At 37.4% G+C, this 10,984-nt stretch overlaps 1 protein-coding gene and 1 non-coding gene across 2 annotated transcripts; both read right to left on the bottom strand.

Moving 5' to 3' along the window:
- Positions 1–124: 124 nt before the first annotated feature.
- TRNAV-CAC (transfer RNA valine (anticodon CAC)) lies at positions 125–198 on the bottom strand. The gene has a single exon. It is a non-coding gene; the product is annotated as a tRNA-Val (tRNA).
- Positions 199–469: 271 nt separating this feature from the next.
- LOC140881399 (uncharacterized) lies at positions 470–10,113 on the bottom strand. Its single transcript, XM_073286683.1, has 18 exons — positions 9,543–10,113; positions 7,959–8,490; positions 7,544–7,804; positions 7,120–7,211; positions 6,405–6,614; positions 5,921–6,325; positions 5,491–5,669; positions 5,275–5,368; positions 5,124–5,180; positions 4,173–4,307; positions 3,987–4,058; positions 3,249–3,362; positions 3,009–3,170; positions 2,779–2,907; positions 2,476–2,577; positions 2,314–2,393; positions 1,439–1,582; positions 470–1,336 (listed from the first exon to the last, which is right to left on the bottom strand). Exons 1-18 carry the CDS (start codon positions 10,029–10,031, stop codon positions 733–735), a joined length of 3,861 nt encoding a protein of 1,286 aa, XP_073142784.1. The 5' UTR covers positions 10,032–10,113; the 3' UTR covers positions 470–732.
- Positions 10,114–10,984: the final 871 nt, after the last annotated feature.

Here is a 10,984-nt window from a genome sequence, read left to right as displayed (position 1 = left end):
TTTTTATACAAAAATATTACGCAAAACTTTCAATGTATGCACGTGTATCTTGTGTCAAGTCAAGGCAGAGTGGATGGATAATTGAAAAATACCGAAAGAAGGAAAAAAGGGGGCAAAAATTTAATGTCTGAGCCCGGGTTCGAACCGGGGACCTCTAGTGTGTGAGACTAGCGTGATAACCAACTACACCACCCAGACATTTCTGAGAGTTGGAGCTTTATTTTTATATATATATACTATATTTTCAATCTTCAAATTAATTAAAACCTGCCACGAGAAATAGACTAGTCCCTCATTTGACTTTATCATTGCAGCTTCAATCGATACAAATGCACAGTATGTACTAACTCCACAATGGCGTTTAGACTCTAGACTAGTTTCTGTCCACGGCTTGAGGACTGGTAAGTTACATCGCGAAAAAAAAAAAAAAAAAGAACCCATCGCTCCCAAACTCCCAAAACATTGCGCATATGAAAGAGTAAGCATTTGATATACTCGACTACTCGTATACATAATACATTTACACTCCGTCTTTTAAGATCCAAATGCCAACAATATTCATACCAAGACCCAATATTCCGAAAAAGCAAATCCCAAAAAATTGTGGCCAAACATAATTCTCATAATGCAGACAAAATTTTTTATACATTGTGTTCCTATCATCAAAATTGACATGCGGACCAGCTCGGCAGAGTTAGCATCTATTGTCCAAAACCATGCCTTCTGCTCCTTTCAAACTTTTTTCTGGTTGCCTTTCTTTTTGCCCTTGTTGAACACAGTTCTTCTAATGGAAAGAGCATTAACAACACTTTTCCCTTCTAGCTTCTTGGTTAACTTAACTACACTTGCCATTCCTTTCCTGGCAGCTGCCCGATGCTCGGGTCTTCGGCTCACCATTTTACGGTCAAGTGGCCAGTATGCGTAAGGTTCAAGCTTGTCCTTCCTCTTTAAATCACCACCTGCCTTTTTGCTAGCATACTCCTTACCCGTGTATGACCACCCAGAATCCGATGTTTTACTCCGCTTTTGAGCTTTCCTCGAGCTTGCAGACAAAAGACTTCCAGCTTCACTCCTATCATCTACCTCAGTGTCAGAGGACAACCTTCGTTTCTGTTCCCTATTTCCCTTTTCTTTCTTTCCACTCTCGTGAATGATTAGACGCCCTTCAGCGTCTATGTCTGGTTCATCGTCTGACTCAGACTTCTTCTCAAGTACCTTTGATGATCTAAGAGCAGACCGTGTCTTCTGACGATCAAGCAAGTCAAGGGGATCCTCATCTAATTGGTCTAGGAAGTCTTCTTGCAAGCTCTTTGCTGCTTTACGTTTTCTCTTGGATCTGATCAAGTTATGTTGCTTGTCAAATCCGAAAACAAATCCAAAACATTGGTCCTACATAATTATGATAGATAAAGAATGATACAAATATCCACCAACTTACTGAAAAGAAGCTTTGGATTGCAACTTTGATGAATACCCACTCTGAAGGCTGGAAAAACTTCTTTTATCAGCAAATTCATCACCACTGCTCCCTGTTTCCTCGTCAAAATCAGAAAATATTTTTGTATGATTCCAACCACTTTTCCTGCACACAAGGTTAATGAATTAATAAATGAGAACATAAATAAAATTATGAGTGTGATGGTAACACAAAATAGAACCAGCAGAATGTCAAATTCATTTTTCAAGTAAATTTTAAAGGTCCTTGTAGCCGGTCATCTTAGAGACTATTTCATATTTGTTCTAGTGGCAAATCTCAGGGTGTACAAGTGAAGCCTTTCAGTAATTATTGATCTCCAGGAGTCGAGTCATATTCTCCCATGATAGCAGATGATTAATGCCATACTTGACAAGTAAAAGGTAGTAAGGTACTATCTAAACTCACAAATTGAGATGGCAAATGCAGATTCATTATTATGAGGTTCATGGACAGTTCACAGGGCATTTGCGAAAAATAAAATTGCTAGCCATTTTTACAGATTAGTGGATTCTAATAGAGTTTATGAGTAGCGTGTTTCCAGAAGCAAACCACAATAGCACAATTATTTTCTTTGATGGGTCGAATAACATAATTAAATTTCCAAGATTATCATACTCCAAAGTAACGCCTGCTTCTATTCAGATGCCAAGGTAGATACAGCGTTAAATCTCCTGGACATTTACATATACATATATCATAAGCATAAAATGGTTTGTCCAAATTTCAGGATAATTAAGACCACACTTTTAGTTGACATAGGAAGCATAAATTCAAACATTTAAACATTTTACTGTATCTTCTTCCCAACTAGTCATGTGCACAATTGATAACCATACCTGGATGTAGTTGCTTTCGATACAACGGACCTGCTTTCTATAGTTTTAGCAGATCTTGTCCTCTCTTTTCGCTCCTTGAGCTGCATTTAGTAGAAGTGATTAAGCATAAAACTATAAGCCCAGACATAAAAGATTATTCTTTTTCCCGGAATTCTTGACAACCTTTCTTATGTTAGTCAGAAGTTTCATATGCTCTTCAGGCATGACTTCCTTCACGGCATCCAGTCCACATTTCTTGACAAGCATTTCAAGGAGTAATTTAACCTACACAAATACGTAAAGCTAGAAAATTAACCACAATACATGGCTACACGCATGAAAATCCCAATGCAAAAGGAAGCAAAACTCAAAACTTAATTTCAGTTCATTATACCCATTAGCACTTCTTGGATCAGAAGCATGAATTCAATGTAATCAGAAGGACCTCAAATACTGAGTAATGGACCAAATGAGCAAACACTTTACCTTAGCCTTGAAATGATTTCTAGTGCTATCTTGCCAATTCAGCAGACCTTCGACCAAGCTTCGCAAGTGTGTCTGCAAGCCTTCAGCTTGCGACTTGGCCACCAATACTTTCAGCAATCCTAAATTAGCCTGAAATAAAGACAAATATTCAGAACCAAAGGCACCAAATTACAAGTGGATAATAAATAATATTTATTTGCTTGGAAAAAATGATCACAAATGAGGTGGACCTTAATTATTTCTTTGTTTTTCCTTTGCAGGAGGAGAAATGTAGCAGGAAGAACATTGTACGCGGCAGAGATCAGATCAGAGAACTCATAAGCCAAGCGAGCTAAGCCCTTCATAGAAGCACTGATCATATGAGGGGTCTCACCAGCGAGGCCCCCAGCAACCTATAACCAAGCAAATTAAGATGATCACACAAATGAAGATAATCAGTCATAGATCTCCCAAACTTCATATTTCTGTACCATGCTAAAGAATTTGTATAAATGATCCTTTTCGCCATCGCTATCTTCATCACCACATGCCTGACCAATCTGGACTAGAATGTCATAAGCTCTATTTCTTGTTTTCTTATTAGCCTAGCAAATAAAAAATCGATCAGCACTGTCAGCAGCCCCAGAATTAAATTTTATCTCACTAAACGCAAAGTATATCAAATTAAGAAGTACAATGAAGTATTAACAGCCACTTTATAGCCATTGCCAAAAGAGATTCCAATTCCACATAAAATAAATAGAACTTCCATGTGCTACTCTGGCATTGCCCTTGTTTGGTAGGATTTTAGTTCTGTTAAAACAAGTTGCAATTACAGGTACAGGACTACCAAAGATTGAGAAGACCTCGGTCGAAAAAATGACACGATTCAGTCACGCAAGGGCAGGGAAATCTCATATATATGCAACTTCAAGCATTGGTTAAAGCTGAAAATAATTTGCTCAATGCAGATATACGGAAGAATTAAGAATATCACACGAAGACCAAAAAATTATACTTAAGGTGCAATCAAGAAAATCAAAATATTTTTCCCGTTCTTCCATCTTTCATTTTTATAAGAGCAGGTGATGTGATAATCACTTCTAGTAGTTACAAGTTGTAGGAATAATGAACACGTAGGGTAAGTTGCTCCTTTGATGTTAAGTCATTGTTAGATAGGAACAAAAGCTTGGTACGAAGTGGCCATTCAGAAAAACATTGGGCGGTACCTCTTTCAATGCGAGTATGATTTCAGTAAGGAAAGAACTAGTAATTTCCTGCCTTCTCTGTTCAGATCCATCCTGTTGGTACGCATGCAAAACATGTGACATACACGAAAGATAGTCTCCATATAGTACAGATTAGCTTCTGATGTAAGCAGAATCCTAACAAAATATCACCAGTGTCCCTGTTACCTTAGAAGCATGGATGATCAAGAAGAATAAACAGTCAAGTCTGTAGCGTTTAGCTGAAAAATGACAAGAGGGCAGCACTTCAATCATCAAACTCAACACCTCTTCATGCCTTCTTGAAATAAAGTCATCAGAGAACTGTCATTAGATATCAATTGTGTCACTATCCAGAAACACGGATGATAATTCATATAAAAGTTAGCCCATTATGCCAATCAAGAAAATTGTGGAAGTTCATCTGATACGAATTAAGAAACACGTAGCAGCATACTCATTGGCTTTAACTTTTAGTAGGTATATTGGATGTCAATTTGATAATATAATGAACAAGCGGCGGGACAGCGAGAAACCCAGTGGGGTCTCTGAAAATGAGACCGCTTTCACCAGCCACTATTGAATTTAATAGGCTTCTACAATATTAATATTTTTGAAGTACATATATACATTATAATTGTTTGCACACATCAAACATTAACACATAAGGTAGTGTTACACATGATTTCTGGAAGACGTTATATAAATCAGTTCCATTAGGTAAAGACTCTTTACGCATTAAATAAAAAGTATGAAAAATAGTTCAAGAGCAGCTCAATAAGCACAAATGGCAGAGAGCTAGTTTTATCATTCTCAACCCATGCACAGCCATATACCCCACATTACTGACATACATAGGAAAGAGATATTATGGAATAGAATGAACATGGCACCTTGAACAAAATCTCACAAAATACTGCAAGAATTAATTAATATTGATGATAATATTAACAAAAAATCATTTAAAACTTATAATCTCTCTGTTTTATCATCCGTTTGTAATGGAAAACAATTTTTGGTGCATAATATTAATAGAAAATCTTGATTTTCCTACCATACCAGTATTATTACATTAAACACAAAAAGTCACAAGTTACAATATGAAAGTTACTGGTACTACATGTTAGCTTAATACACTACCTTAAACACCAAAGAAAGCACTCTGTAAGCCTTTTTCTGAACGAAGCCATCGAAATCCTGAAATATAGCAACACTTTGATTTACACGATCACTATTAACACAGAGATATTCTTATCCTACACATGCACGGACAGTAGGAATGCAGACAAACCTTCAATGCAGGTTGAACAGCAACAAAGAGAAGATCAATTTCCTTGGCATCCAAGCCAGGCAAAAGTGAAACCGCGAGGTCAAACAACTGTGCCCTATACACAAAATATATACAAATCCTTATACAGCAACATTCCATTTTATTACCTGAAGCACCAAATTATCAAGAAAGTAATTGCAAAATAATGATAGATCAGAGACAGATCAAATAGGCCACCTGGCTACAGACAGGGATTTTTCATCAGATGTGCTGTCAACCTGCATGAAATTGGAATCTTTGGAGTTCCCTGACTTGCCAGCCTCTCGGGTGACCTTTAGAAGCTTCTGCATCGTAGTCTTAAAAAACCTCGTGACCACTTCTTTATCACATATTGAAGCAAGTTCACCAATTGTGCTCTGTAAGAAAGCCATAACTTTTAAAGTACCAACAAAAAGCCAGTTTGATCGAGGTCAAAATTTCTTAAAATTTGAGTCGATGATACACTACAATATTTCCTCATTTACAAGCTTCGAAGCATCAGATGCCAAAGATTTATATCATAACCATACATCAATAATCTAATTCCACATCATTCAACTTCAACCAATAATATTCCATGAAATCAAGTAGATTTTCCCAAGAAAAATATGAAAACAAATCAGAATACCTGCAAAACACCACCATTAGCTTTAGAAGATTTAAAGTACACTCCGGAAAGAACAGACAACAACTCACGAGCAGAGGATCGCAACACACTCAAGTTGGCCTTTGCAACATGTGAAGTGTACAAGGCCTTGGCCCGCTCTTCTGCTATGGTGATTTCATTGTTCGAACTTAAATCTTTTCCTTCCAAAATTCTCTTATTCTGTCGAATTAAAATCTGCAAGCTGGAGCACATAATCCCAGAAATATCTGGTTCTTCACGAAGAACAGTACATACTGCACTCTCTAAACCCTTGAAACTTTCAGCCATATCCACAGGGTAGTTGCAAAACGAGGGTAGCAGCGACCACAAAGAGTACACAATTCCATCAACGGTCCTAGCTGAATAAATTTTGCCTTCTTGCTCAAGCTGAAATTAAAATTGCACTTTCGGTACCGACGAAAAATACTACGTATAGATATAAAATTACACTGAAAGGCAACAATACCATGGCAGATTTCTGCTTCATTGCTGCAACCATGGGTAAAATTGACTCGGTAAAAAACTTTAGATTAGCCCCAACTGTGTACTGTTTCAGAATTGGAAACAGCCAAAGATTGGCCTCAGATAGCTCTTGGACTTCCAATTGAAAAGGTACAAGACTCAAAAAAGTCTCAGGCCCCATGGCACAAAGAGCTGATCCAACACACTCATGCAACTGCCAATCAATAGTATACAGATTGAAATATTCAGACAGCAAGCGAATAAGGAGATAAACAATTAGCATCCATGTCCAGAAACTCTAAAAACATAACAAAAATTTATGCAAGAAGATACCACCTTCGCTACTTAAAGTACAGTGTTCCCAAACTTTCACGAATAATAACAGACATAAAAAATGTTTCAAATATGCTCACATAGCACATGATAAATGCAAACATCCTGGAACAAACCACAGAACCCAAATACACAAAACAGACACATATGGAAATCGAACATAAAATACTATTAATTTCTAAGTACGAGGTATTTCTGAACAAAAACAAAGTTTAGCCAACTTGCTACATGCAACAATAGACAGAGAGGACGAAAGATGGCAGAGTGAATCTTTTGACAACTACTTGAACAAGTTGCTGTTATAATCATGGCTGTACGAGTGACTACAATCGGTAAAGCCCAGAAACACCAAAAACGCATACATGCTTTAAATCCCAAAAAACTACCTGTTTCCTGAAAGGGAAGTCCCCATCAGGCAACTTCTGCATGTCTGCTAAACTCTTCAGTGTTTCCTTTAAGAAGAAGAAAGAATTTTTACCTGCGAATTGAGTAGTGTCAAGTGTGACCAAATTTCAAATTAAACGGATTTTTCTACCTATGGACAGCACAGCAATTCAAAAAGAAAAACACCGCACTAATGATACTCAAGGAAAGGTGTAAGTAAAACATCCTTAGAACATAAAATGAATTGAGAAAATAATAAGCAAGGAAAACTTTAAAGCATATTTGCTTGTATCAGTAAAACCCACAAAGTTACTCATGCATGTGAAAAATCAACAAATTTTCAAGGCATCATGAAACAAGTAGGTTCCATAACTTAGATTTCTTAATAAATATGGCCTGTTCGGGGAGCTAAACAAGAGCCACTACCTAATTTGTCAAATATAGTTGATACTATTTGAAATGACTTGTCCCAGACTTCAGCATAATGATAACTGAGCACACTTTCAATTGTTACACAGATTTTTTCAATGACAGTCGGACCAGACTTCCTAGAGCTGACATTGATATTGGCTGTGATCTGATCGACACCCTGTTGGATCAGGTTTTCGTCAACGCACGCATGTATTAAGCTCTTAAGCGCTTTCACTGCTGCAACCAAGGCCTCCTCGTGTTCAGAAGCCAAAACATCTGAAAAATCCAAACAATTTAAGTGCATCCTTAAGCAACAATGGCCATAGTTAATAACCAAAGCAAAATACAAATAAAATTAGAAAAGTTGAGCGGTTTCCCATTCATACTATATTATAGATTAACAAATTAAAAATGCGACAATAAAAATAACCTTTTAGTGCATTGAATACAACTGGAAGCTTAACCACACAAATCGGTCTGTTAAGCAAATAAACTCTTTTCATCCCAGTTTCCAGCAAGCGAGCAGTAAATGTCATGTCATCAGCAGATGACTCATTGCTAGAGAGCGAAGTAGCTAGTGAGCACAAAAGATCAAGTAGAACTTCTCCAGAAACTTCCCCAGTAGAACTGAGACAGAGTGCATTCAGACCATCGGTTATGCGACTAGTAACCATAGGTTGTCTCAGCTCCAACAGAGTCTTGAAATACTTTAAGACGTTGTTTGAGGACTTTGACGACATGTATGGAAGACAGGATTTAAGAGCATCAAGAAGATAAAGGACCTCCTGTGCTCCTTTGGAACCTTCTGAAGTATTGGTCTTTGATCCACCAGCAAGAAGAAGAGACCTCTCAAAGATATTAGTAAATCCTTCACTTGCATGTGTCAACAATGGTGCAAGCCCAGGCGCTAACCGTAAATATTCTAAGACATCGTGTAGACATGACTGTGATTGCTTTCTAACCTGTATTTTGTCATCCAAACAGACAGTCAATAAGATCTTGTAATAATTTTTTAGCGTATGTTTCATCCTTTAGGATCTAAAATCTAACATGATCATCATAGCCATACGAAATATTCAGAAGATGATTCATCCTTTATTCAAAGCAAACAAAAATGTAACATAAATGTCAATCCGGGGCAGAAATGTCATTTAAAAACTTGATAATAATTTAAAAAGAGATGAAATTTCCAACTCAATAGAAAAGGAATCCATCCTCAAAACATCACAAACAAAAATCAGGCATGCTTACTAGATTTAAAGTATAGCCTTGACTTGTTACACTAACAGCGAACAGACAAGAAAGTCAATCAATAAATCAGCCATTGATACTGCGTCAAAATCCAAAATATTAGCATGTACTGTCGAAAAGTTCCACATTCAATACTTAAAGTAAGAATGTGACAAAATTAAAGACAATAAAAGAACATGTATTTTACTTACTTATTACCTATCGAACTCGTCAATATTAAATGGAACAAGGAATGGCATAACAAACACTGGACTAATCGATACCCCACTGGGACCACAACAAACAACTCGTAGATGTTACAAGTGCAAGGAGCACTAAAGCTTTCACGTATTGTAGAGCCTAAGGGCATCGAGAATCTGAATGTTTCAAAAAAATTCGTCCAATATAATGCAACACAAACCATTGAAAGCAATAGAAAATAAATCATAGAATATGAGTGAAAATAAACGTTCATTGTCTTGCACTTCATCGTGGACTTACAATCTCTACACTGAAAACGTATTTAAAAGTGGCCTTCAGTTTTTTAAGTACATGAAGACTTGAGTTCTATGGTTCCCTTTTCTACCAAACCTCTAAATCTCTGTCAATACATAATTTGGTATCATTCATCCAGCGCGAGATACAAAAAAGATTTTAACTTTTTCAATCGAACTGCATTCTATCCTCTTATTCGCACCAAAAACAGAACCGCCTAAAATGCAAATATCTGATGATAAGCAAAAATGCTGATATCCACAAGTGCTAGAAACGATAATTTACTGACCTTAGGCCGATCATCCGTAATGTAACCGAGTAGGACACCGTACAAAAGCGCCACGTCAGCCCACTCGACCTTTTCCCTCACGACCAACAACCTTGAGACGCACTTCAACCCCGGCACGACACCGTTAACCCCCACAGATTTCACTCTGAGAACCCGAACCAGAAGCTCAGACAAATAACCGTACTTGGTCTTGAGAACAACAGAGGGCAGTTTGTTTAGCACGACGGAAAGAATTGTTGTTAGGGAGTCGAGGAGGTGCCCAGGGGGTTCGGATTCGGAAGAGCATATGCGATCAAGGGAAGAGCACGTGGCGCCGAAGTAGGCGATGGGTGTGGTGGGGAGATTTTGGTCTCTGAGTTCTTGTGACATGGCGCCGACGGCGGCACATATGTGGAGATGGTGGTCGTTGGCGGGGTTGTTGAATTGAGAAAGAATTTCATTGCATAAGTCTTCTGATGGATGCGCCGGCTCCATATCCACACCTTCCATCGTCACCGGAGGCGGAGAGAAGGAGAGGGAGTACGGACGAATGAATATGGCCCTTGGTAGGTTATTAGGGTTTTAGCTTCTTTTTTTTCCCTTTTTTTTTACATGGTTTTAGCTATATCTTATAACTTGTGTATAAATGAAATTGCAAATGTTTTCGTTTAGTAAATTACACATAACCCCCAAAAAGTCTTCCAAAATATCAGTTACATCCTTGGAGTAGGTGAACTCTTGGTCTTATGAGCTCGATTCCTCTGTCAACATCTTTTTGGACTAGTCTGTCACACAGGGCTTGCCTAGTGTTATTTACCTGACTAGCATAGTTTGCAGGCTGCGTTAGTCTGAGGTTTACCCAAAGCGGATTATTTTATGCTACACCTGGAGTACTTCTCCCCATGATGTGGTCAAATATCAACCATTGGATCATCAAGACATATGTCAATTTCCATAAAAATATATGGATCCCACATGATCTAATGGTATTTAAATAGGGGGAGAAACACTCCCGGTGTAGCATAGACTAACCCACCCAGAGCGCACCGAAAGATAGCGGCTGCGGGTTCTCACGTCATAAAAAAAAACTAGTAATCCACGCACGCGAATTCGATTTTCACGTCATAAATAGTTTATATTACATCTAAAAATAATTTAAATATTTTATGTTTTTAAATTGAAAAATAAGTTGAAAGACGGTGGTTATAGGTAATAATGAATATTTTGTCCATCCATTATTCTAAGGGTTCAAGCGTTATTACATTGTATTGTATAGATGATAATGATGATGATAATAATAATCATCATCATAATCATAATTTCATAAACGTTACAATATTTCATATGCTGTGAAAATATAATATTTATGTTTTACACATGTTGTGAAAATATTTTGATCTCTAAACACTAAAAAAAATAGGATTAATTGTGACGTAATTTGCCGCAAAACGATTTTGCGACGT

Source organism: Henckelia pumila, chromosome 2 (assembly GCF_033568475.1).
Source record: "Henckelia pumila isolate YLH828 chromosome 2, ASM3356847v2, whole genome shotgun sequence".
Classification (NCBI taxonomy): Eukaryota; Viridiplantae; Streptophyta; class Magnoliopsida; order Lamiales; family Gesneriaceae; genus Henckelia; species Henckelia pumila.
This window is presented reverse-complemented; position numbering and strand designations above follow the sequence as displayed.